At 42.9% G+C, this 27,430-nt stretch overlaps 1 protein-coding gene across 3 annotated transcripts; it reads left to right on the top strand.

The window, feature by feature from the left end:
• Window positions 1–351: 351 nt before the first annotated feature.
• On the top strand, window positions 352–26,677 carry RBAK (RB associated KRAB zinc finger). Of its 3 annotated transcripts, XM_046667425.1 has the most exons (6): window positions 380–471; window positions 678–809; window positions 1,785–1,843; window positions 15,952–16,078; window positions 16,345–16,440; window positions 20,907–26,677. In XM_046667425.1, the coding sequence occupies exons 2-6, from the start codon at window positions 791–793 to the stop codon at window positions 22,805–22,807; spliced, it is 2,202 nt and encodes a 733-aa protein (XP_046523381.1). In that variant the 5' UTR covers window positions 380–471; window positions 678–790; the 3' UTR covers window positions 22,808–26,677. The 3 variants fall into 3 exon arrangements, with proteins under 3 accessions (XP_046523379.1, XP_046523382.1, XP_046523381.1); XM_046667423.1 differs by having other exon boundaries at window positions 352–809; XM_046667426.1 differs by lacking the exon at window positions 20,907–26,677 and having other exon boundaries at window positions 352–809; window positions 16,345–16,448.
• Window positions 26,678–27,430: the final 753 nt, after the last annotated feature.

Genomic DNA, 27,430 nt, shown 5'->3' with positions numbered 1-27,430 from the left:
CTCAGTTCTAACCCAAAAGATCTCAGCGCAGGGAAAAGATCAGGGATCCAGGACACAATCGCACCGCCTCCTAGTTGAGGCGACACCTTTCCTTGAGCCCTAACAGCAGTGAAGATAAAGGGGAAATTGAGTGCCTGGTCTTAGCGGCCAATTCTCAAAATATGGCTCGATGATGTACAGAGTTTTAAGACGTTCCCTAAACCTGTCGGCGCGTAGACTCACGGGAAAGAGAGTCCTGGTGTGTGTCTGGCTCCCTGGAGCGGGCCCTGGCTGGCGCATTTCCTGCATCGTGCTGCGCATGTGCAGCTGCCCTGTGTGCGTGTCCGCGCACGCGCACTGCCGCCGCGCTGCCCGGGCTTCCTGTCGGTGCCCAGGTCACGGCTCACCCTCCTTCTTAGGCTCTGGCGTCGGGCGGCGAGCATCCCGGGCCTGCGGGGTCGGACGCCGTGCGGCCGGGCCGGCCCTCAGCGGGTGCGGGTTCTGCGGGCCGGCAGTGGCTCGAGGGGGACCCCCGAGCGCGCCCCGGAGCCCGCGGGCTGGGCCGTGGGGTCGGCGGGTCCCGGTCCCGGTCCGTGTGCACCCCCGGCGGCCCGGGCGAGGCTCGTGGGCCAGGGCGTCCCCGGGAGGCCGATCTGGGCCCGGGAGGGACGGTGGCCCGAAGTGAGTGTGTCCCGTAGGCCCGGAGCCGGCTCCTGCGGGGCAGCGGCCTTGGGAGGCGGAGAGGAGGGGACCCGGGAGAGAAGGCGCCGGAGGAGCAGCCCCCGGCCCGGGGCCTCGGCGGCTGGGGCGGATGAGCGAGTCCCGGCGGGGTAGGTGGCGGGCGTGCGGGCCTCGAGGCGGCCGTGGGTCTTCCCGCCGCAGTGAGCGGTGCTGGGTGCCGGGCCCGGGCGGAGGGCGCGAACGTGTGCGACGGGGAGGTGGAGGCCTCCCGGGGGCCGCGTGGCTGCCTGGGGTGGGCGCTGCACGGGGCCTGGTGAGGTCAGGGTTTCCCGGGGCTGGAGGGCCACGGCCTCGGCTGCGGACGCGCCGTGTCCACTCCTCTCTCACGTCCAGCACCCCTTCCTGCTCCTCCTGCCCTTTACAAATTCCACATGTGTCTCTAAAGGCCACCAGCACCTTTGTTCTCTGATCTTAGGGATGCTGATTCCCCCTGGGTTTTGTCCTTCTGGGATCACAGCCAGCAGAGCAGGATGAGTTTGCTGGGTTCTCTCCTGCAGCCTCTGATGACAGAGGAGGAGGTGGTGCCTGAGAAGGGAGGTGACTTGTCCAGGGTCATTGGGTCTGTGGGTGGGATTGCTAACAGGACTCAAACTCCCATGCCGAGTGCTGTGTCCTCTATTACAGTTTTCTTAATGCAGCGGTAACCATGTTTAGTCAGTCGTTTTAAAAACAAAACCGTGCTGTAATGCACATGTATCTCACTTTTGAGAGCTCATATTCTCTGTTCCTGTGGATTCTTTTATTTTAAACAGTTTAGAAAGACAGTAGGAAAATCGTAAGCAGTGTAATGGGAATTTTTTTGCACCTTTTATTTAATGGTGGCAAACTATTTGAAAAAGGCATCAATGTCTCTGTTCACCAACGAGAGTAACGTGTCCAGTTACCTCCTGATCGTGCTGGAGTTCCACTGTTCGGGTGTGCGGTCCCCTCTCGCCCTTTCAGCCCCGCTGACTGTGCCCAGGGTGTCCCTCCATTGAGCTCTCCTTGGTGCTTCTTAGGCAGGAGGTTCCTGCCTCCCGGGCCAGCTCACCCAGGACTTCAATCACTTGCTTCTCCTCCCCCAGGTCCACTGTTAACAGTCTCTACGCTTTTCCAAGAACAGCAGAAAATGAGTGAATCCCAGGTGAGTCTTCCTGTCTGCGCATACGTTCCCCCACCTTGTTTTCTAACGCGTCTTAGGAGATTTAGAAGGATCCGTACTTTAAAACGGGAACGTAGAAACAGATAAAAGACATGATCACTTGAAGTACAGTGGTGAGAGCGAGAGATCAGCACCAAGAGTCCTCGTCTAGCTCCTGTGTGTGGGCGCTGTGGGACCCCAGGGCTGCTGAAGCTGAGCTGCAGATAGGACTGATGTCCTTGATGGTCACAGAAAAAGGAAAATGCCATCCTTTACGCGGTTTGTATTCACTACAAGAAGACACCATTGTTGTTACTTGTGGGTTGTAAAGATTTCCTAGGATCTGGAAAATCTTCTTTCACAAAGTTGATAAGCTGTGGATAGCTTTCTTCATAAGACAGCTACATCGTGCATCTATGGCTTATCCTTGTTGCTTACGTAAGCAGAGGGCCTGCTGTCCAGGGAGAACTGGGTGCATGGGGTTGTCTTGGCTTAAGAATAATTCACCTGTAAATATTTCTGAATGTATCTTTAAATGATAAGGAGTCTTTTACAAAGTGGGTGGGGATAGCCCACTATACCATTCATTCTTAATATATAATATTCAGTGTTCAAAGTTTCACGATTTTCTCAGTGTCTTCTGGTTTGTTCTGTTCACTCAGGATACAAGTAGAGTCCATACGTTGCAGCTGGTTCTAATTCTTTTAAATCTTTAATAGTATCTCCCGCTCTGTCTCTCTTGTGTTAGTTCTTTGGAATTTATTATCTGAAGAAATTGGGTGGATTGTCCTCAGTTTCCCACAGTCTGGGTTGTGTTGATTGCCTCGCCATCGTTTTAATTTAGCACCTTTTTTTATTCCCAGTTCGCCTTGTGAAATCCGTAGTTAAATCTAGAAGTTTACTCAGATTTATGTTCACTTGTTTTGGCAAGATTTCCTTGGCTGTGACATTTGTGTCCTTTCTTCTGGAGGCCCATATCGCCCTCCTCTTTTTGTTTTTGCGACGTCAGCATCTGTTGGCGATGTTTGTTGTTGTGATCCACTAACTCAAGAGGGGAGACAGAAACATCATCGGCTACTGCCATTTCTTCTCATTTACCAGCCAGACTACTTTTCTAAAGAAAAACCTCTCTCTATTTGGTCTGTGGTTCATACAGGAAAGAACATTTTCAAAATACTGAACAGGCTCCTGAGCCACAGGATTTTTGTTTGTTTCGTTTTGTTATCATGAACTCATGGGTTTAAACGTATTTGTAAGTATTTCAGTACACTGAAACTTTTAGTTTTTCTGATGTTTAAATGGGTCCATCTTTGACCAGCAGAATCCCTTCGAGTCGGTTTCTGAGTCCTTTTCAAACATTCCCTACCTATTTGATAGCGTTCTTTTTTGTTCAACATTTTATTGGGGAAAAACTTCAAATTTACAGCAGAGTTGCAAGGATTGTACAAAGAACTCCCATGATCTTTTTGCCCAGATTCTCCAATTTTTGACATTTTCCCACATTTGCTGTATCAGCATCTCCGTGTGTAGATACATATTTTTTCCCAGACTGAGAGTGGATGTCATGTCACACCCCTTCACCCTGTAACATTTCAGATAGTATCTCCTACGATCAAGAATATTCTCTTACATATCCTGACACAGTCATTAAATTCAGGAAAATTAACTATGATATAGTACTTTATCTCATCTGGAATTCATCTTCCAGTTTTTCCCATTTTCCCAGTAACTTCTTTATAGCAATTTTTTGTTTCTCATAGAGGATCCAATTCAGGATTATAAATTGCATTTGGGTTTCATGCTTTGTAAGTCTGTTTAAAAAGGAGTAGTTTCTCAATGCTGTTATTATATTTGAAGAATAGCGGCCAATCATTTTATAGAATTCTTTGGATTTAGATTTCTTTGATGTTTCTTCATGACTGGATTTCGTGTGACTTTTTGGCCTGGCTACTGCAGGAACAATGACTCTTTTAAATGTGTGGCCCAGCACAGGGTGTCTCTTGGAAAGTTCCCTGTGCACTGGAGAAGCTGCCTGCCCGGCTCTTGGAGGCTGGGCTGTTCTGTAAACGTCAGGTCAAGTGGCACTGTTGTCCAGGGATGCTGTATCCTCGCCGATTTCCCACCTACTTGTCCCATCAGTCGTGAGAGAGGGGAACCGAAATCTCCTGCAACACCCGTGGTTTATCTGCTTCTCCTTGCAATTCTGTAGTTTCTCCTTTATGTATTTTATTAGGCACGTTGACATTTAAGATTGCCATCTTCCCTTGATTGATTAACCACCTTGTCCTTGTGAAATGGCCTTCTTTACCCCTGGTAACATTCTGTGCTGTGAAATGGACTTTCTCTGACATTTATAGAGCCCCACCAGCTTTCTTCTGAGTAGTGTGGGCATGCTGTGTCTTATTCCATCCTTCTACTTTTCACCTATTTGCATCTTTACATTTAAAGTGTATGTCTGGGGGCCGGCTCCGTGGCTAAGTGGTTAAGTTCGCGTGCTCCACTGCGGTGGCCCAGGGTTCGGATCCTGGGCGCGGACATGTCACCGCTCGTCAGGCCACATTGAGGTGGCGTCCCACATCCCACAACTAGAAGAACCTGCAACTAAGATATACAACTGTGTACAGGGGGGATTTGGGGAGATAAAGCAGAAAAAAAAAAGATTGGCGACAGTTGTTAGCCCAGGTGCCAATCCTTAAAAAAAAAAAAGGGAAGATTGGCAACAGTTGTTAGCCCAGGTGCCAAAGTTTAAAATATAAATAAATAAAGTGCATGTCTGTAGACAGCATATAGTTTGGTCTTGCTTTTTTCCCCCCCATCTGACAATCTCTGCCTCTTAACTGGGGTGTGAAGACCATTTACATGTAATGTGATTACTGATGTAACTGGGAGATAATAGTCTTGTCTTTGTTTTCTGTTTGTCTCACCTTGTTGGATTCCTTTTCCTTCTTGTCTTCCTTTCTTTCGATTGAGGTTTTGTTTTGTTTGTTTGTTTGGCAGGGAAGAATTCACTGTAAGCTAGCATCCGCTTCCAATCTTCCCCTTTTTTTTTTCTCTCCCCAAAGCCCCCCAGTACATAGCTGTATATCCTACTTGTAAGTCCTTCTATGTGAGCTGCCACCACAGCATGACAACTGATAGATGGGTGGTGTGGTTCCATGACCGGGAAATCAACCCAGGCCACCGAAGCAGTGAAAGGGCCAAACTTTAACCACTAGACCATCAGGGCTGGTTCTCAGTTGAGCATTTCTTATTATTCCACTTCATATCCTTTGTTGGGCTGTGAGCTACAATGGAGTTGATATTTTAGTGGATGCTTTATGATTTATGCAACTTTAATTTATCATAGTTTATCTTCAAGGAGCATCCCATTTCACTTTGAGTATAGGAGGCTTACGATGATTTCCATTTCTCCCCTCTTGGTCTTATACTATTGTTATATGTTACTTCTACAGATAGTATCAATCCTACAATATTGTTATTTTTAATTAAACAGTTATCTTTTAAAGAGATTCAAGTGATAAGAGAAAATACATAGGTACCACTGCTGGTACTCTTCATTCCTTTGTGTAGATCCAGATTTTTATCTGCTGCCATTTTCCTTCTGCCCGAAGAACTTACCATATCTAGATGATGATGAATTCTTTCAGCTCTTGTATATCTGAAAATGTCTTTGTTTTGCCTTTGCTTTTAAAAGGAGCTTTGCTGTGTTTTTTTTTCTAGTAGTTTAAAGGTGTTCCTCCACTGTCTTCTTGCTCACGTTGTTTGCAAGAGAAATCTGATGTCAGCCTCATCTCTGTTCCTTTGTATGTAACATCGTTTTTTTTTTTCCTCTTCCTGCTTTTATGGTTTTTTCTTTATCACTGGTTTTGAGCAGTTTGATTAGGATATGTCTTGCTATTGTTTTCTTCATGTTTCTGTGCTTGGGGATCATCGAACTTCTTGGATCTGTGCATTAATGGTGTTCATCAACTTTGGGTAGATTTTGACCTTTATTTCTTCAGATATTCCCTCTGCCTCCCCCACCCTTCCCTCTGCGATACCTCTTACCTGAATATGACGCTGCTTGAAATTGTCCCTCAGCTCACTGCTGCCCTTCGTTTTCTTTTAATTCTGTTTTCTCTGTGTTTCATTTTATACAGCTTCTGTTGCTGTGTCTTCATGTTCACTAATATTTTTTTCGGCAATGCTGTTAATCTAGTCCAGTGTAATTTTCATTTCAGATGTTGTTTTTATCTGTAGAAGTTCAATTTGAGTCTTTTTTTATATGTTCCCTGTCTCTGCTCAGTTTTTTTTAACATTTCGAATACAGTTATAGGCTATTTTCATGTTCTCTGCTATTGTAACATCTCTGGCAGTTCCAGGTCCACGTCAATTGATTGATTAGTTTCTTGTGTGTTATACTTTCCTACCTATTTACCCCAATTTCCCAGCTCTTTCTCCTCTCCTCTCAGTTCTCCCTCCCTGCTCCACGGCTGGAAACTCCGGGTGGTAGCTGTAGGGCTCACCTTGTTTATGTCCCACCTCTCAGGGGTTACCGTCCATCATTGCCTCATGGTCGGGGTCTTGAAAACCATGGCCTTGTATATTTTGTCTGATTTTTGGTGGTGTTTCAGGTGGGAGGGTAAATCCAATCCTTGTTCGTCTTGGCTGAAAGCAGAATTCTTAATGTCTGTGTTTTGAGTCATAGTTAGAAAGCCTTTCCTCTCATCAGTGTTATGGAGAAATTCAAGTATGTGTCTTTCTGCACAGTTTCATATTACGCTTAGAACCCTGATCCAGTTGGAGTTTATTCTTTTATGTTGCAAGATTTGGATGTAGTTTTATCCACATCAAATGACTATCAGTTGCTCTGTCACTGTTTATTAAAAGTCAGTGCCACCTGATCACTATATTATGGTTTAGTAATCATAATGTAGTCATAATCGTCATAATATATCGTATAATCATAGAAGTCTATTTCCAGACTTTGTGCTCTATTCTTTTCTTTTCCTTTTCATTTTCTTTTCTTATTTCTTTTCTTATTCTCTTTCTTTTCCTGGTCTGTCTCCATTCATGTGCCAGTACCAAACTTTTAGTCATAGAGGCTAGCTTTTAAATATCGTAATTTAGACTCCCTTCACAGCTTTTCTTTGGAGATCTTACTAGCTGTTCTTGATTTTTCCCCCTCATACGAACTTTAGTGTCAACTTGTGTAGTTCCAGGAAAAAGCTCTTCGGTATTTTTATTGGGGTCATATATTTTTAAAGTAATTTAGGGTAACTGACATCTTTGTAAAGTTGACCTATCCAAGAACAAAGGATATCGTTCGGTTTGTTCAAGTCTACTTCCATTCTTTCGGGAGTGTTTTAAAATTTTCTTAGTATAGATTTTGTACGTCTCTTGTTAGAGTTTTCTCTTTTCTTTTCCTACTGTGCACTGTGTGTACACTGGAATTACATCTTCTAACTCTTGTTTATGTAGCGAGGGCTGTCGCTTTGTGTGTGTTGTTATATATCCTGCTACCTATCAGAGTTCTTTTATTAAATTGGTTTCATTGTTGATTTCTCAGTTTTCTATGTATAGTATACCGTCTGCGGGTAGAAGTAGTTTTACTTTTTCTTATTGATTATTATGCCTCTAATTCTTTTCTCTAATTGGAGAGAGTGAGCGTTTTGCCTGGTTCCTGATCTTAGTGGGAATGTGTCTAGCGTTTCTCCATAAAGTAACATCCTGGCTTTAGACCTGAGAGGCCTGAAGCATGAATATATATGTGGGTGCATGTGGGTGTGAGTGTGTGAACTTAAAAAGTGTAGAGGCCAGCCCAGCGGCATAGTGGTTAAGTTCATGCACTCTGCTTTGGTGGCCCGGGGTTCGTGAGTTCTGATCCTGGGCGCATAGCTCTGAACTGCTCATCGAGCCATGCTGTGGCGGTGTCCTCCATATAAAATACAGGAGAATTGGCACAGATGTGAGCTCAGGGCCAATGTTCCTCACCAAAAAAAAAAAAAAAGAAAAAGTGTATATATGTGCTTATTTAAATTGAGATAGATGTGCATATCTATCACATACATATGTGTATGTCATATGTACTATGCATATTAGAGTATAAAAGTGTGTGTATATACATATATCCGTATTTGTGAAGTATCCATCAATTCCTATTTTCTTGAGGGTTTTTTTAATCAGGTATGCATTTTGAAAAATGTCAGAGGCTTGTTCAGCATGTTTGGAGAGAGAAGAATTTTCTTCTTGGCTGAATTATAGTGGCATATTATGTTAATGGGTTTCCAAATATTAAACCAATCTGTAGTCTCAGAACAGGTCCCATTTAGCTATTACATATTATCTTTTCCATCTGGTATTGGGTTGTTTACTAATGTTTTATTTTGAACATCTATGTTGATATAAGTGATGCTGGTATGTGATTTGATTTATTTATTTGATTCACCAGTCTGCTAACCCCCTCCACCCCTTGCCTTCTGGACTGACTTCACCCACAGGTTATTTCTTCAGTAGGGGTCCTGAGTGCTCATTGGCTGCCCTCTGGATGGTCTTGGGTGGTCTTTGGGTTCTCACTGGTCAGTGGAGCAGCTCTACTTCCGTGGTCTTGGGGAATCTCAGCCGTGGGACCCACACAGTGTGGCTGTCAGTGGATGGAAACCCACTGTCGATACATCCTTGTACAGAATAGGATGAGGAGCGTGTCTGCTGAGTGCGTCCCTTCGAGAATATGAGTTAAACCTTTCCCGTGCCTAGAACTGCTCCTTATGACAGCACCGAAGGCCCTTTCTGGCTGGCCTGTCAGCGAGGTTTCCACGTCCCTGTGCTCCTCCCTGTTGGATCTCCTGGGTTCCCGTGGAGGACATCAGCGAACGCTTCAAGGAAACTGTCTTCTTTGGGAATAAACTCTCTTGCTTTTCTGAAAACACCTTTGTGGTGTCCTTAGGCTTCAGTGATGGTTCAGCTGGTGTCCAGCTCTGCGTCCCAAATCCTCTCTCTTTCGGAAGTCCTGGGCAGCTCTCCACTGCTTCCTCTCAGCTGAGTGGAACGTCAGTTACCAGGGTAACTAGTATATTTTTTTCTCTATAAGTTTAGGATTTTTTCCTTAATTTTTCACTTTTGGATATTTTATCAAGAGATTTCTGGATCTCTGTATTTTCCCCAACATTCTTGTTTTCACATTAGACAGACCTTTGATGTGAAGGCTCCCAGCTTTCTGAGCACAGGCACCATTTTCACTTCTGCCTTTGATTTTTTTTTTGTTCATCCTCCTGGTTCTCTCTTTCTAAAGATTTTGTATCTGTTGGATCTGGTTGGCATGTCTCAAATTTTCTTTCACCATTTCAATTTCTTATTTTCTGAGAAATTTTCTAACTTAGATATTCTATGTCCCATTTGTTATTCAAGCTTGTTACTTGAGGATTTTTTTTTTTAATTCAACAATCCACTCTTTAATTTCTAAGTATTCTTTGATGGCTGTTTCTTAGCAGAATGTTCTCATTTCAAGGGAGCAGTATCCTGCTTAATCTGTTAAAAAATATAAATCAACAGGAAAAAAGTTCTTTCCTTTATGAATTTGGTTCTGTCATTGTTGAGTTGTTCATCTTGATGCTTATTTTTTTTTCTCAGTTATAGGAAATTTTTTTTATTGAGGTAATACTGGTTTATAACATTATGTAAATTTCAGGTGTACGTCTTATATTTCAATTTCTGTGTAGATTACATCATGTTCAACCCCCAAAGATTAATTACAATCCATCACCACTTGTGCCTCCTTTCCCCCTCCTCCCTTCCCGCCTTCCCCTCTGGTAACCACCAATCCAGTCTCTGTCTCTCTGTGTTTGTGTGTTGTTTTTATCTTCCACTTATGAGAGATCATATGATATTTGATTTCCCCCTCTGACTTATTTCACTTGGCATAATACCCTCAAGGTCCACCCGTGTTGTCGCAAATGGCAAGACTTCCTCGTTTTTATGGATGAGTAGTATTCCATTGTGTATATATACCACATCTTTATCTGTTAATCCCTTGATGGGCACCTAGGTTGCTTCCAAGTCTTGGCTATTGTGAAAAATGCTACAGTGAACATGAGGATGCAAGTATCTTTACGCATTTGTGTTTTCAGGTTCTTTGGATAAATACCCAGCAGTGAGATAGCTGGATCATATGGTAGATCTATTCTTAATTTTCTGAGGATACTCTATACTGCTTTCCATAGTGCCTGCACCAGTCTGCACTCCCACCAGCAGTGTACGGGGGTTCCCTTCTCTCCACGTCCTCTCCAACACTTATTTCGTGTCTTGTTAGTTATAGCCATTCTGACCGGCATGAGGTGATATCTCATTGTAGTTTTTTGTTTTTTGTGTTCTTTTTGGAGTCCACGTCCTTGGGAAGGAGGGGGTTGTGTTTTTTTTTAAGGTATGCTTTCTGGTAAGGAGGATTGGCCTTGCGCTAACATCTGTCACCTGTCCTCCTCTTTTTCTCCCCAAACCACCCCCCACCATAGTTGTATATCCTAGCTGTAGGTCCTTCTAGCTCTTCTGTGTGGGATGCTGCCTCAACACGGCTTGATGAGCGGTGCTAATCGGCACCCAGGATCTGAACTGGTGAACCCCAGGCTGGAGCACGTGAACTTAACCACTCGCCCATGGGGCCACCCCCTGTCTCCTTATAGTTTTGACTTGCATCTCCCTAATGATTAGTGATGTGGAACATCTTTTCGTGTGCCTGTTGGCCATCTGTATATCTTCTTTGGAGAAATGTCTGTTCAGATCTTTTGCCCATTTTTTAATCAGGTTGTTAGTTTTTTTCTTGTTGGGGTGTATGAGTTCTTTATACATTTTGGATATTAACCCCTCGTCAGATATATGGTTTGGAAATATCTTCTCCCAATTGTTAGATCGTCCTTTCATTTTGTCGATGGTTTCCTTTGCTGTGCAGAAGCTTTTTAGTTTGATGTAGTCTCATTTGTTTATTTTTCCTGTTGTTTCCCTTGCCCGGTCAGACATGGGACTTGAAAATATGCTGCTAAGACCAACATCAAAGAGGGTACTACCTATGTTTTCTTCCAGAAGTTTTATGGTTTCATGTCTTACATTCAAGTCTTTAATCTATTTTGAGTTGATTTTTGTGTATGGTGTAAGATACTTTCGTTCTTTTGCACATGACTCTCCAGTTTTCCCAACACCATTTATTGAAGAGACTTTCCTTTCTCCATTATATGCTCTTGGCTCCTTTGTCAAAAATTAGCTGTCCATAGGTGTCTGGGTTGAGTTCTGGGCTCTCCGTTCTGTTCTGTTGATCTGTGTGTCTGCTTTTGTGCCAGTACCGTGCTGTTTCAATTTACTATAACTTTGTAGTATATTTTTAAATCAGGGAGCATGATACCTCCATCTTTGTTCTTTTTTCTCAGGATTCCTTTGGCTATTTGGGGTCTTTTGTTGTGCCATATAAATTTTAGGATTCTTTATTCTATTTCTGTGAAAAATGTCATTGGATGGGGATTGCATTGAATCTGTAGATTGCTTTAGGGAGTCTGGACATTTTAACTATGTTAATTCTTCCTATCCAAGAGCATAGAATGTCTTTCTATGTGTCTTCTTCAGTTTCTTTCAACAATGTTTTATAGTTTTCAGTGTACAGATCTTTCACCTCTTTGGTTAAATTTATTCCTAGGTATTTTATTCTTTTTGTTCCAATTATAATTGGGTTTGTATTCTTAGTTTCTCTCTCTGCTAATTCGTTGTTAGTGTAGAGAAACACAACTGATTTTTTTATGTTGATTTTGTACCCTGCAAGTTTACTGTATTCATTTATTATTTCTAAAAGTTTTTTGGTGAATTCTTTAGGGTTTTCTATATATAAAATCATGTCATCTGCAAATAGTGACAGTTTTACTTCTTCCTTTCCAATTTGCATCCCTTTTATTTCTTTTTCCTGCCTGATTGCTCTGGCTAGGACTTCCAATACTATGATAAATAAGAGTGGTGACAGTTGGCATCCTTGTCTGGTTCCTGTTCTTAGAGGGATGGGTTTCAGTTTTTCTCCATTGAGAATGATATTTGCTGTGGGTTTGTCATATATGGCCTTTATTATGTTGAGGAACTTTCCTTCTATACTCATTTTATTCAGAGTTTTTATTATAAATGGATGCTATATCTCGTCAAATGCTTTCTCCGCATCTATTGAGGTGATCATGTGATTTTTACTCTTTGTTTTGTTAATGTGGTGTATCACATTGATTGATCTGCAGCTGTTGAGCCATCCCTGCATCCCTGAAATAAATCCCATTTGATCATGATGTATGAACTTTTTAATATATTGTTGTATTCGATTTGCTAGTATCTTGTTGAGGATATTTGCATCAGTGTTCATGAGTGATACTGGCCTGTAATTTTCTTTTTTTGTGTTGTCCTTGTCTGGTTTTGGTATGAGTGTAATGTTGGCCTCGTAGAATGAGTTAGGAAGCTTCCCCTCCTCTTCAATTTTTTGGGAGAGTTTGAGAAGGATAAGTATTAACTCTTCTTTGAATGTTTGGTAGAATTCACCAGGGAAGCTGTCTGGTCCTGGACTTTTATTTTTTGGGAGCTTTTTGATTACTGTTTCCATCTCCTTCCTGGTGATTGGGCTATTCAAATTCTCTGTTTCTTCTTGATTCTGTTTGGAAAGGTTGTATGGCTTGAAGAATTTATCACTTCTTATAGGTTATCCAATTTGTTGGCGTATACCTTTTCATAGTATTCTCTTATAATCTTTTGTATATCTGAGGTGTCCATTGTAATTTCTCCTTTTTCATCTCTGATTTTATTTATTCAAGCCTTCTCTTTTTTCCTTGGTGGGTCTAGCTAAAGGTTTGTCTCTTTTGTTTATCTTTTCAAAGAACCAGCTCTTTGTTTCATTGATTTTTTTCTGGGTTTTTTTTTAAGTCTCTATTACATTTATTTCTGCTCTGATTTTTATTATTTCCTTCCTTCCACTGATTTTGGCCTTTGTTTGTTCTTATTTTTCCAGTTCCTTTAGGTGCACTGTTAGATTGTTTATTTGAGATTTTTCTTGTTTGTTGAGGTAGGCCTGAATTGCTATAAACTTCCCTCTTAGAACCACTTTTACTGTGTCCCATAAATGTTGGCATTTATTTTTTATTTACACTGGTTTCCTCAATGACCTGATGTTTCTTGATTTTTCAATTTCAGTTTTTGAGAGAATGATTACTAATGGCTAATGTGAATATATTCGACTGCTGACCCCGTTTGATTCCTCTTTCCTTTATGGAGGGGATGGACACAGCTCCAGAAGTGAGTGCATAGGGATATGTATTTAGACAGACATCACTTCATTTTTTTTTTTCCAGTATTTTCTTTTGTGGTAAAATAAATATATCATGAAATTTATTATCTTAACCTTTTTTTTCCCTTGGTGAGTAAGATTGGCCCTGAGCTAACATCTGTGCCAATCTTCCTCTATTTTGTATGTGGGACGCTGCCACAGCTTGGCTTGATGAGCGGTGCATAGGTCCACCTCCAAGATCCAAGCCTGCAAACCCCAGGCCACCAAAGCGGAATGGACAAACTTAACCGCTATGCCAGCAGGCTGGCCCCTAGCTTGACCATTTTTAAGTGTACAGGCCAGTGGTATTAAATAGATTCATACTGTTGTGTAACCCTCACCACCATCCGTCTCCAGAACACTTATCCTGCAAAACTGAGCCTCTGTCCCCATTAAACCCTAACTCCCAGTGTCCCCTTCCTCAGCCCAGCCACCATTCTGCTTTGTCTCTGCTTTTGATTGCTCTGAGGACTTCATCTAAGTGCAGTCATACAGTACATCTCTTTACATCTGCCTTATTTTACTTAGCATGATGTCCTTGCGGTTCGTTCACATGTGGTAGAATATGTCAGAGTCTCCTTCCTTTTTAAGGCTGAATAACGTCCCATTGTACGTAGATACCACCTTTTGCTTATCATTCGTCGGTCAGTGGACGCCTGGGTTACTGCTGCGTTTTAGCTGTTGTGAATAATGCTGCTGTAAGTGTAGGCGTGTGAATGTCTCTTCAGGTCCCTGCTTTCAATTCTGTTGAGTATATGCCCAGAAGCAGAATTGCTGGATCACATGGTAATTCTATTTTTAAGTTGTTTTTTTTTTTAAGACTTTCTTTTTTTCCTTTTTCTCCCCAAAGCCCCAAGGTACATAGTTGTATATTCTGCGTTGTGGGTCCTTCTAGTTGTGGCATGTGGGACGCTGCCTCAGCGTGGTTTGATGAGCAGTGCCATGTCCGCGCCCAGGATTCGAACCAACGAAACACTGGGCCTCCTGCAGCGGAGCGCGCGAACTTAACCACTCGGCCACGGGGCCAGCCCCATCTATTTTTAAGTTTTGAGGAGCCACCATAGCGTTTTCCAGTGACTGTGGCATTTTACGTGCCCAGCAATATGCACAAGGGGTCTACATTTCTCCAACATTTGTTATTTCCTATTTTTTTCGCAGTAGCCATATATCATCCCATTCTGTGGGCTGCCTTTCCTCTGTTGGTAGTGTTCTGAGCACAGAATTCGTAGGAAGCGCTGCACTTTGACCTGGCGGCTGGCAGACAAGTTTAAGTCGCTCAAGTTGCTTTACACTGAGAGCAGTTTTCCAAGAGTCACCTTGAGGAAAACCATCCATGCCCAACGCGCATAGAGCGGAGTGCATGTCCCGGTTTGCCTGAGGTCCTCTGCCACTGCACCTCTATCCCTGCTCTCCGGTTTAGTCTAACGTTGGTCCCAGCCAGGAGCTTTCTGTTTGGACAGCGAGTGTGTGGTCACCCTAACCGCGGAGGTCTGAAGTGCGCTGCCCTCTGCTGTGCATCTGGGCACAGTGCCAGCAGCCAGAGCATTCTCATCAAACGCACCCTTCGTCTGGCTGCTCTGTGCCCTGAAAGCAGGGAGCTGCTCGGCTGCTCAGGCGGCCCTGGGGTTGATTTCCCTGTCGGTCAGTGGCTCTGCTGCCCCCGTGATGGGCCTGGAGATTCCCAGGGCCCTGCTGGGGAGTCTGGGCTGCACTCCTGCTGTGGGCCCACATCTGCCCTGAGTAAAGCTGTGTGTCCTGCAGCTCCGATTTCTCACCTTCTACTCGGCTCCATGTGTCAAGAACTTCCTCAAAGAAATTCCTACTCTTGGTAACCCCTGGGTTCCAGTGCTCTATTTTTTAATTTCTTTGAATTGAACTTTTTGGGAGTTTTGTTTGTGAGGCAGGAAAGTAATCATGTATGTTCAACTGCTCGGTTGGATTATAGTCAAGTCCTGCTGTCAAAAAGCTGTCCCTCAGAAAGTCCTTTCTTGGTCTCTCTGCCCTCTTCTTCTCTGCCAGCCTCTTAAGTATTAATGCTAGTTTGGTTTTTGCCGTTGGCACTTTTAACACCTCGTGAAGCTTAATCTGGCAAGGTAAAATTAAAATAATTTGCTTCTCTTTGGTTATACCACTCCACCTGGTGGATAGCACTCTGACACCTTGGGCATTCATTCAAGCAGCGAATATTAATTGCTGCCAGAAAGAGATGTTCAAGAGAAGATGTTCAAGATAAAACTTGAAGGAAGGAGAAGCTTAGTCACGCAGGTCGCTAGAGATAGCAGCTGTGAGACTAAAGAGTCAAAAAATCAAAGAGCTGAACGAGGCCAAGGGCAGCAGAGCAGTGAGAGTGCAGAGGGGGAGACCAGGGCCTGAGTCCTGGGGGCACCAGCGTGGAGAGGTCGGGAAGAGGAGGCCCGACCCCAGCCCACAAAGGCAGCTGAAGGAATGGCGAGGACTGAAATGCATGTTTATTTACATGGTGTCTCCTTTATCACGACAAAAGCTTTTTGCAAACAGGAATGGTGTTTTTCTCCTCTTTGCCCGCAAACCTCAAGATAGTTCAGTTGCAAAATTGGAACTCAGATGTTTTTTGGTTTGAGGGATTTGTTTTGCGGTTTTTTGGGGGGGGACACATTAAAGAACCCAAAGGCAGTCATGTTTCCAATGTGGTGGTTTTCCTTCCGTGATCTGTAACATAAAATCAGGTTTTCAGTGTTCGTAGTTAACTTTACCAGCGAGCTCGGTAAGCTCTTGTCCCTGTGTGCCTTCTCCACGTCACCCAGTTCCGATCGCGGTGCCATTACAGGGGCCAGTGTCGTTCAAGGATGTGGCCGTGGACTTCACGCAGGAGGAGTGGCAGCAGCTGGACCCTGATGAGAAGACGACCTACAGGGATGTGATGCTGGAGAACTACAGCCATCTCGTGTCCCTGGGTGAGGAGAGCTCGCTTTCTGAGCCGCTGCTATGTGAAGGCTTCCAATTTAATGATTTTATTCCTCGAGTCTGAAGAAATTAAGTAAAAAGACCATTTAATTCCTTTTGGTCACCAAGTAGAGCATTCGCATCTTTGCTTCTCCAATGATAGGTACTAATTTTGAAAAATAGGGCACTTTGTCACACGGCCTCTGAGGCAGCACCATCTCCTCGGAGGTCCCGACGCCAAGCAGCTGGTCCAAGGCCCTCCGTTTCTCATTCCCAGGGTACGATAGCACCAAACCGAACGTGATCGTCAAGTTGGAGCAAGGCGAAGAGCCGTGGGTGGCCGAGGGTGAATTCCCGTGTCGGGGTCATGCAGGTAAGTGAGTAGAATTTTACGCTTGTGCACGTGTCCACTCTGGGCCTTTGGAGTGACTGTGGTCTGTCCACTCCTCAGGTGCCCTAAATCACACCTCCCGGTACCCAGTGGCGTTGCCCTCCCACACGGACGCTCAGGCTCCCTTCTGATTTTACTTTGTTTTACATTTGACGGATTGTCCCTGCTTACCAGCACCAAGGATCCTTCCCTCCTCTTTCCCGTGCATTCTCCATGACTTACCTACTCTCCGTCACCACAGAATTCTTTTGTTTTCAGGCATTCAAAAATTAACTCAACGCTTTCACGTTCCTTCTTTTTATCTTCCATTTTCTTTCCCTCCTTGCTGTGAAATGCCTCAGGCTGATTTTCTGCCCCAGTTTCACTTCCTCATCTGTGCACTCAGGTACCAAACCTTGCCCTCGCCCTCGGCTGGTGAGGTCAGTCACTGCCGCTCCTGGCGTGCCCCGTGCTTGTTCTGAAGTGCCTGTCTCTATCTTTGGGGTGCGCCCTGGGTGGGTCTGGTGAGGCGACACAGTTGGGCCTTCCTCTTTTCCCCAGTGCTCTTTCGTGTCTTGTCTGCCTCTCTGTCAAGGGTCCACAGTAGATGTTCAGGAGATGTGTATTTCCTAAGTGAATTTCCATTCATTCTTTTGCCTTCCTTGGGAGTGCCCTCTTCAGGCCTGCTTTCCACTTGTTTAGTTTTTTTTGTGTACCTTAAAAGGGTTCATCTAGTCTCAGCTATTAAGGCTTTTTTTGTTTGTGTTTATGCTGCTCCTCTAAATTGGTATCTGACGCCTTTAACCTGTGGTCTAGTTGGCTCTTTACGTGATCGGTGACAGTGTCAGTGACACAGTCCACTTCCTTCTTTCTCAGACTCTCCAAACCACAGACTGTGCGTCTTCTCCACCTCCCTTTATTTCTTACATTGTACTAGTGTTTTCTGGGGTTTTTGTATTTTGTGCAATGCCTTGAAATTTTTCTGCATATTCTCATGCATTTCTGACATTGGTGTAAACAGTATTTCTTCCTACCTGGATTACTTAGAATCCTATTGGAAAGGGCACAGTCTGTTTGTCTGAGACCTCCGCTTGATCCTGTCACTAGACTGACAAGATAAGCCTGTAACGGTTCTTCTTAAAGGGAATTTAAATTCTCCTCTCCTTGAGTGTGATGCAATGTTGCCTATCAGGATTAATGTTCTCTGTTTCCCCAGGCTTGTTAAATGCCATTTGGTCCAGATTTCTAAATGTCTTCCATTCAGGCTGTCATTGTCCTTGTCTTTTGCGTGCACTTTACTTGCCCAGATAACATATCTTCCTTCCTTAATTGTAGTGAAAAATAAAGTTTATCATTGTAGCCATTTTTAAGTGGACAGTTCATTGGTAACTACATTCACACGCTTGTGAAACAGAATCTCTAGAACTTTAGCCTTTAAATTTGAGCTTAAAACTTCAGCTCCTCCCTGAAGTTTCCTTCCTTGCTCACCCACCATGCCCATTGTAACATCCTTTCCCCTTGGTGCTCATTAGCACAGCAGTGAGAGGTGGCCGAGTGCTCTGCCATGTAGTGGCATGTTTCTGTTGGTGGAGCGTCTTTCTCCATCTGAATTATAATCCTCCAAAGAGGAAGGCTCTTTTTATCCTGCTTTGATACGTAGCGCATAGTAGGCACTCCATGGATTTTTTTATTGACTAGCTGAGGAGCTCAGTAAATGAAAGACCTCTGTTGTTGATTCATTGAGAGAGAATGTATTCTGAACTGCAGATTCAGATAAAACAGAAGGGATTGGAGTAGAACTTGAAAGCACCTCATTTGATTCGGATTAGGAGCTATGCCTTTAGTTTCTGTTTGGGCAGATTCAAAGAAAATGGGAAGTCATACTTTGCACAAGCGCAGGTTTTAGTCGGGAAAGGAAAACATAGCTGCGTGATCTAGTTTAAAGTTCAGCCCTCACCTGCAATGTTTATATTCAGATACAGGTTAGACAACTTTGAGTTAAAGCTACTTTAAGTTTTAAGGGAAGGAGAACTTCAAAAAGCTGGCAAGAGATTTGATAAATATTTGAAAGCCCCCCTGGAAACATAGATAGGTTTTGAGTATAGCCAACAGTGACAGTCAGATTGAGTGAACAAGAACACGAGCACAGATGGTGGTTGGGAATAAGCACAGCACAGCCGAGGCTTCCTGCAGCAGAAGGGCTTTGGAAGATTAGTGCAATGCTAGTGCAAAGGGTTCCTGGACCCAGTTCCAGCATTGCTGTGTGTGTGTGTGTGTGTGTGTGTGTGTGTGTGTGTGTGTGGCTTCCCTGCACCAACAAGCAGTTCTCAGATGCAGCATGTATTTGGGAATTCACCTTAATTCTGACACTGTCTACCTGCACAGGTTGTTTCCTCTGCTTCTGAGTGACCGGTTGGCTACAAACTGGGGGTTCCAAAGACCCCTCCAGCCCAGGGTGCCCATCACAAGTCTAGGTTGTAACCTGCACTTGACCGGCTGGCTATAAATGAGAGGTTCCCACCACCCCCTCTCCAGTTTTGATTCATTTGCTAGAACTGCTCACAGAACTCAAGAAAACTTATTTATTCACTAGATTACCAATTTATTACAAAGGCCATTAAAGGAAGGGAATCAGCAGTCAGATGAGGAGATATGTAGGATGACGTCCTGAACAAGGTCCCAGTGGAGCTTGGGGCCCCACACGGTGGCACGTGGCAGTGTTCTGGTTCCCCAGCGTGGAGCTGTCTGAAAAAGGGGTTGATGAGCCATCCTTCTGGGTTTTTATAAAGGCTTCATTGCATTGTCATGATTGAGGAAGTCACTGGACGTTGACAGTCAATTCAACCTCACACTCCCCTCCCCTCCCTGGAAATCGGGGTGGGGCTGAAAGTTCCAATCCTCCGATCACAGAGCTGGTTCTCCTGCCAACCAGTCCCCACCCTTGGGTGGGTCCAAAAATGACCTTCATTAACAGAAACAAGCGACAACTTTTTCACTCTCAACTCTTTGGAAATTCCAAGGGTTTTGGGAGCTGTGAGTCAAAAATAGGGATGAAGACCAATTATATGTTTCTTACAATAAATCACAATATCACAGCTAGTTTGAATATATATTTTGAATCCAGATAATGAAAAATCTTATTGGGGAATGATAACTTTTCTGGTTTTTTTCTGTTGGTATTTGGGCTCAGGGATGTTGTAGATTTCTGAGCACAGAACTGTCAGTGTTGCATTGAACGTGGATGAGAGCAACTGACATAGTTCAGAGGATCCAAAAATTGTTAAGATATGTGGAAATAAAAGTCAATATTGTACGGGCAGCATCGGAAATCTGATACTGAAGCTTTTACACCAAGTGAGACCCAGGAAGAGGGAGCTCTTGTTTGTATTCAGAATTAAGGAAGGGTATTATGTCAGGAACATGACTGATTTTAGGAAATTTAAGTTAGCAAATTGAAAGAAAATTAAAAGTGAAACTTAGTGAGCATGGATTTTGTGTCGCAAACTATCCTAAGCAGTTTACATGGACTAAGTAAGTTAGTCCTTCTCCAGCCCTCTGATTTAGGCTCTGCTGTGAACATTTCAGATGAGTTGACTTGCCCAGGGTCCCCCAGCCAGTGAAGTGCTGGAGCTGGGGGTCCAGTGCTCTTGGCCACGTGCTCTGTTGTGCAAACAACAGGTTCAGTTAGGGTTAAATAAGACTGTCAGCACCCTCCAGAGAGCTCATCTTAGGGGAAAGAGGTCTTGTCATCTGGTCTGTCTTACATTTCCTTCAGACATTCACGTGCCTGGACCTCTCCTTCTAGGCGACTGTGAGTCAGGCCTGCTTGTGTGACTCTCTCTAAACACAAGGAAATTTGAGCTTTTCAAATATTTATTTAGATTTATGTGCAGAGTAGAAGGGCAAAGATTTTGCAAGGGTCTAGGCTGGTGAAGATGTCACCGTCATAATCTCGGTATGAAGTGAAATCGTAATGTCTTTCTCCTAAATGCAGTCCATGCTTGAATCTCTCCTCTGAATATATGTCAGGATTGTTCTTCTTCTCCCACTGACCCCATTTTCCCTGAGTCTCTTTTCTGCCTGAATCTAGCATTTTTTCAATGACTTTGTCCTCTACTTGTAATTTTTTGGATTTATTTCCCCTTTTCTACCAAAGTTTTGAACATATTTGTGAAGTAACAAAGGTACTTGTGTTCAGTGTGAATTTACTCTTCCTTTTTCCACTATTGTCAAGCCCTCTTCCACCCTCATCCCTTCCTCATACCTCCCCCAACCCTGTGTGTCTGTCTGTCTTGTGTGATAAATCAAGGGGGAAAGATGACTATACACTTGTATTTATTTTTATCTGTGGAGATTGGCCTTAAAGCCAGAGTCAACCCCACAATAGGGCAGTCAAGTACCACTCCTGTCCTATAGCTGGTCCAGTCTTGAGATTCACAAGGTTTGTTTAATTTTATTCCTTTTTTTAGAAATTTGGAAAGTTGATGACCTCATAGAGAGAATCCAAGAAAATGAAGATGAACATTCAAAGCAAGCTGTTCATATCAACAGCAAAACCCTGATTGAAGAGAGAGAGAATGCGTTTGATAAAACTTATAATATCAAAACAAGCCTTGTTCCTTCAGGCATGATGTCTCATAATTGTGTCTCATGTGGAAAGAATTTAGAATCTACTTCGGAATTAATTATTAGTGATGGAAGTTATGCAAGAAAGAAATCTGATGAGTGTAGTGAATGTGGGAAAATGGACCATGGAGAGAACCCCTATGAATTTCAAAATGAGAAAAGCTCTTCTCAAAATGAAGAAAATATTCTTCAGAAAATTAATATTTTGAAGAAGCCCTTTGAATATAACGAATGCATGGAAGCCTTAGGCAACGAAGCCGTTTTCATTACTCATAAGAGAGCTTACCTGGGAGAGAAGCCCTATGAGTGGAATGATTCTGGACCAGGCTTCATCCAGATGTCAAATTTTAACATATACCAGAGGTCACAGATGGAGTTGAAGCCCTTTGAATGCAGTGAGTGTGGGAAATCCTTCTGTAAAAAGTCAAAATTCATTATACATCAGAGAGCTCACACAGGAGAGAAACCTTACGAATGTAATGTGTGTGGGAAATCCTTCAGCCAAAAGGGAACCCTCACTGTACATCGGAGATCCCACTTAGAGGAGAAGCCCTATAAATGTAATGAGTGTGGGAAGACCTTCTGTCAGAAGTTACATCTCACTCAACATCTGAGAACTCATTCAGGAGAGAAACCCTATGAATGTAATGAATGTGGGAAAACCTTCTGCCAAAAAACACATCTCACCCTACATCAGAGAAATCATTCAGGAGAGAGACCCTACCCATGTAACGAGTGTGGGAAATCCTTCTCCCGCAAGTCAGCCCTCAGTGACCATCAGAGAACACACACAGGAGAGAAACTCTATAAATGTAACGACTGTGGGAAATCCTACTACCGAAAATCTACCCTCATTACACATCAGAGAACACACACAGGAGAGAAGCCCTATCAATGTAGCGAATGTGGGAAATTCTTTTCTCGGGTGTCATACCTCACTATACATTATAGAAGTCATTTAGAAGAGAAACCCTATGAATGCAATGAATGTGGGAAAACCTTCAATTTAAATTCAGCCTTCATTAGACATCGGAAAGTACACACAGATGAGAAACCCCATGAATGTAGTGAATGTGGAAAGTTCTCACATCTCACTGACCATCATACGACTTTAGGAGAGAAACCCTATGAATGTAATGAATGTGGGAAAACCTTCCTTGAAAATCCAGCCTTCAACGGGCACCAGTCACTTCCAAAAGGGGAGAAATCCTATGAGTGTAACATATGTGGGAAATTGTTCTCCGAGTTGTCATACTACACTATACATTACAGAAGTCATTCAGAAGAGAAGCCCTATGGGTGTAGCGAATGTGGGAAAACCTTCTCCCATAATTCGTCCCTGTTTAGACATCAAAGAGTACACACAGGAGAGAAACCCTATGAGTGTTACGAATGTGGGAAGTTCTTCTCTCAGAAGTCTTATCTCACTATACATCATCGAATTCATTCAGGAGAGAAGCCCTATGAATGTAGTAAGTGTGGGAAAGTCTTCTCCCGAATGTCAAACCTCACCGTACATTACAGAAGCCATTCAGGAGAGAAACCCTATGAATGTAACGAATGTGGAAAAGTGTTTTCACAGAAGTCATACCTCACTGTTCACTATAGGACCCATTCAGGGGAGAAGCCCTATGAATGTAACGAATGTGGGAAGAAATTCCACCACAGATCAGCCTTCAACAGCCATCAGAGAATTCACAGGAGAGGGAGTGTGAATGTACTTGACGTGGGAAATCTCCTGTGAGGTCAGGTTTTATTTTAGAAAACCCTCTGAGTGTAATGGATACGGGAAATCCAATAGGGAGTCACATGTCGTCGTTTGAAAGTTATGTTTCTGAATGAGGAAAAGCCTTTAGGCATTAGAGTTGTTTTAATCTGAATTTTCACAGAGCAGAATCCCTAAGAACGCAACAAGTAGTAGATCCTTCAGCAAGACCTACAACTCGTTGGACACTAGGTAATTTCTCCAGGAGTGAAACTTTATAAATATTTAATATTTATTTTGGGTTCAAATTGTAGTTACATATCAGGGAATCATGCCAAGACGAAATCTGTCCAAGTGATGAACGTGGAAAAATATGTTGTTTTGGAAATACGTCATACTAAAAGCCATATTTCTGATATAAAGTCAAATGTTTATGGGAAAGAGATCCTAAGCTATCAGTTCCAAGTAAACCGTTGTATAGAATGAAATTTTCAAATCATCAGAAGTTGATGAGAACAGTAGCATTAAATACATATATGGCAGTTTCTATCATGTTTTAAAAATGCAATGTAACTAATTCTATGCAAGTCTATGTAAGTTTGGATTTGAATAATTTGTGAAAAGGCAATATTAAATATCTGAGTATTAAGATGGCAAAATGTACTAGCGCAGGATATATTGTTGGTGAGATGTTTGATAGGTACAAAATAGTTCAGTACATAACTTTCTATTCTTTAGGGGCATTTACAAATGGGTTTTTAATGAATGCCTCATCAGTAGAGGATCCAGTGATTTTTATAAGGTTTTCAACCACGTTTGAGCAAAAAAAGATTTTAAAACATACTATTTTCATAAACTACACGTAGATAATTTGGAATTAAGTCTGTTTCCCTGTAAGAGGACAGCTGTATTGTATTCCCAGCTCTGAGACCACTCTTGTTTTTTAATCCATAGGTTTGAATGTGCAGTGTGCCACTATTCTGTAATTCAGAAATTTTATCTATAGTTTTATTTGATGTGAATACAGTATCATTATTTTGTGCACTGCCCCTTCGTCTCAGTATTTTGGAACAAAAAACACAGGTTTCTGGCAGGCATCTTTGGTTGATTAACTCTGTGTCCTTTCTCCCCTCATTCCTCGCTGGGAGAGTTTGGGTGTCTAGCATTTCTTCACGTGACACAGAGGGTACAACCTGATAAGTCTCATCCAATCATAATTCCGTTCTGATTGTCGGGAACTCATTTCTAGTGGTCACGGGAACCAAACCTGAGTGAACTAAATGGAGACGGTTTCCATTTTGGAGAAATGGAGAAAACAGTGAGCGACTGGAATGCGAGGGTATTTTAATCATCACAACTCAATCACTGCCACACATCCCATGGGGAAAAGTTCTCTAGTATGCAGGAAATTCGTGTGGCAAAATCCACCTCCACTTATGTTCCTAACAAACTGTGGATAGAAAGGAACTTTGTTAATTGGATGAACCGTGTCTTAAACTACAACAAACAGCATGCCTAATGGTGAAATACTGAAAGTTTTCTCCCAGCATCAGGAAAATAGACAAGGCTATCTGCTACCACTAATTTTATTCAGTATTGTGCAGAAGGGCCTAGCCGGCGAAGTCAGGGAAGAAAAAATAATCAAAAGGCATAAGGATTAGGAAGAACCTGTAAAACTTTTATTTGCCGATGACACGATTTTGTACATAGGAAATTCTGAAGAATATACAGATAATTAGAATTAGTAAATTTAACAAGGTCCCTACATACAAGATCATTATGCAAAAAATTTTTTTCAGTATACCAGGAACAAACATAGAAAATGAAATTTCTAAAAGCAATACCGCTTACAGTAGCATCAAAAATCCTCAAGTGCCTAGGGGAAAAAGTACTGACTACCATATTTTCAAGAACTGTATCCAAAACCAAAAACTACCAAACAGAGGGATATGTCTTGTTTGTGGACTCCAGGACAATCTTAAAAAGATGTCGGCTTCTCCCAAATTAGTTCGTATATTCAGTGCCATCTTAAGGTTCTAGCAAGTTCTTTAATCAAAATTAAGCTAATTATAAATGTGAAAATTCAGAAGACTGCTAATAGTCAAGGGTTTCTTCTAGACTAGACGGAGCTAGAGAACTTACATAGCAGGATATCAAGACCTGTTATGAAGCCATAGGAATGATGGTGCGGTCCTGGTGCAGAGATAAACACATTGGCCATGGGACAGAATAAGGTGATAATGCAGTGTAGTGGTGGCAAGGAAAGTGTTCTTTCCAATAAAAGCCTTGTTAATTAAATTTCATAATTTAGTAGGAAAATCAGTTTAGATGGATTGCAGGTTTAAATATGAAAATGTAAAATAATAAAGCTTTAAGAAAGCTTTGGAGATTGTAACCTTAAAGCAAGCAAAGTTTTAAGACCCCCAAAAGCACTAAACCATAAAGTAAAACTTGTTAATTTGGACATATTAAGTTTAAAAACTTGTGTTTATCAAAAAGACACCATTAAAACAAATAGGCAAACCGCAGGGGGGGAGAAGGTATTTGCAATTCATACATGCATCAGCAGGGAGTTGAAGAGGGGTTGGTAAACGTTTTGTAAGGGGCCAGATTCTGTTTTGGGCTTTACAAGCTAGAAGTTCTCTGTCAACTGCCTGACTGCTGCTGTAGTGTGAAAGCCATATACAGTATGTAAACGAATGAACATAACTATGTCCCAGTAAAACTTTATTCGCAAACACTCGTGGCAGTCGATTTGGCCAGCAGGCCATGGTTGCTGACCTCTGAGCTAAAATATAAAGCACCTACAAGTCAACAAGAAAAAAATAATGAGCAAAAGACTTGGACATCCACTTCACAAAAGGGAACAGCCAGATGGCCAAGAAACACGAAAAGGTATGTTAATTTTATTAGTAATCAGGAAAATGCAGATTTAAAGCACCAAGTGGTACTACTACCCACCCACTAAAAGGTGAAAATGAGAAAGCATCAAGTTTTGGCAAGGATCTAAGCGACAGGAGCTCTCCCATGCTGCTGGTGGTATTGCCAATTGATAGGACAATTTTGGAAAGCTAGGACGTACAGCTGAATGTATGTAAACCCCTTTAACCCAAACCTGGCAGGAATGCACATGCATGTCCACTGTGCATGTGTATGTCCACCAAAGGACATGTACTAGAATGTTCATGGCATAAAACTGCAAAAAGCCGAGAACTTTCTGAAGGCATCTGTGCAGTAGAATGAACTTATGTGGTATGTTTCCTCCAGAGAATACTGGAAAACAATGAGAACAAGCAAATTCTAAGTACATGCAGTAACCTAGTTCACTTTCCCAAACGATGCTGAATGAACGAATCCAGACACAAAAGCAAACATCCTGGATGATTCCATTCATGTGAAGTAGAAAGGCAAAATTTGTCTATGCAGGTAGAATTTGGGGCCGTGGTTAGGCTTGGCCAAGGCTGCAGGGGTGGTATCTGGTGTTGGTGGTACTCTGTCTCAGTGTGGGTGCTGGATATCTGAGTGTTCTATGCACTTAAGATATGTGTATTTTTCTGCATGTATATTATACTTTCATAAAGTTTTTTTAAAAATCATGTGTCGACCATTTTTGTTGCTCAGCACTCTTGCCGTATTTTTCTAGATAGATATGAATATGCTGCACAACAGGAATTAAATGGAAGATTTTGCATAATTCTGTGCAGGAAATACTCCTTATGGTAGTTTTTAATGGCAACTACTACGATTTCCTACACTGTGACCTTAAAGCTTAATATAATGTATATTTTAAGTAAAATATTTGGAAAGGTGACAGGGCCATTACATACGTAGTTTGTCATCCTACCTTCTTGCATATGTAGATGGATCTGAACTGCCTCTTCAATAAAGAACCAATGTGTGTGAACCTCTCATGTTTTGACAAATTGTCTCTCACATTTCTGAATTCGGGGTGCATCTTAACCATTACCCTATCATAGAGATGACCTTTCTTGGAGGTAAATAAATATAACGGTGAGTTTGATTTGATGAAAAATTATATGTAAGAGGTTTTTGGGTAATCCTTTCAGCAAATGTAAGATACACAGTTAACAGCATAAATGTGAGTCAGTGAAAGAAGGGGTTAAGTGAGACTTTGCACCACAAAGGATAAAAGCACCCGGCCTGGGGAGAGGAGGAGGAGAGAGAGGAGGGGCGGGGGCAGACAGCAAGAGAGGAAGTCAGAGAGACAGACAGGGATATAGGGAGGGGCCCGAGGAACCCAGACAGAGGTACAGCAGGACAGACGAGGGGCAGGAATAAGGAGATGGTGGATGGAATAGGGACAGGGCAGAGGGATAGGGACCCAGATAAGAACAGGGGACAAGATTGGGGGGTGGACTGGCTCGGCCCTGAGGGTCAGAGCATCGTGGAAGAGGGTGGAGAGGAAAGGGGGTGGGAGGGACATGGGGCCCGGCCCGAAGAGGCATCCAACACTCAGACCACTTTCTGCGAGCCCTCGTGGCACCTGCTGTGGGACAGGGACAGCTGCCTCTCTGCCCCGTGGACCTCAGTGCCTCCCCAGGACTGCCACTGCGCAGAGGACCAGGAGTGCTGGCTGGAGAACAGCACCCCTTCTAGCCAGCACCAGGAAGCCCGTCGCGGAGCCCAACTTGTTCCTCTTCA

This window comes from Equus quagga, chromosome 7, assembly GCF_021613505.1.
Source record: "Equus quagga isolate Etosha38 chromosome 7, UCLA_HA_Equagga_1.0, whole genome shotgun sequence".
NCBI lineage: Eukaryota > Metazoa > Chordata > Mammalia > Perissodactyla > Equidae > Equus > Equus quagga.
This window is presented reverse-complemented; position numbering and strand designations above follow the sequence as displayed.

Bases quoted from the DNA above. Each gene is read 5' to 3' on its own strand.
- RBAK (XM_046667423.1), top strand. The intron at 1,844-15,951 runs GTGAGTCTTCCT...GTGCCATTACAG, and splicing joins AGAAAATGAGTGAATCCCAG to GGGCCAGTGTCGTTCAAGGA. The intron at 16,441-20,906 runs GTAAGTGAGTAG...TCCTTTTTTTAG, and splicing joins CCCGTGTCGGGGTCATGCAG to AAATTTGGAAAGTTGATGAC.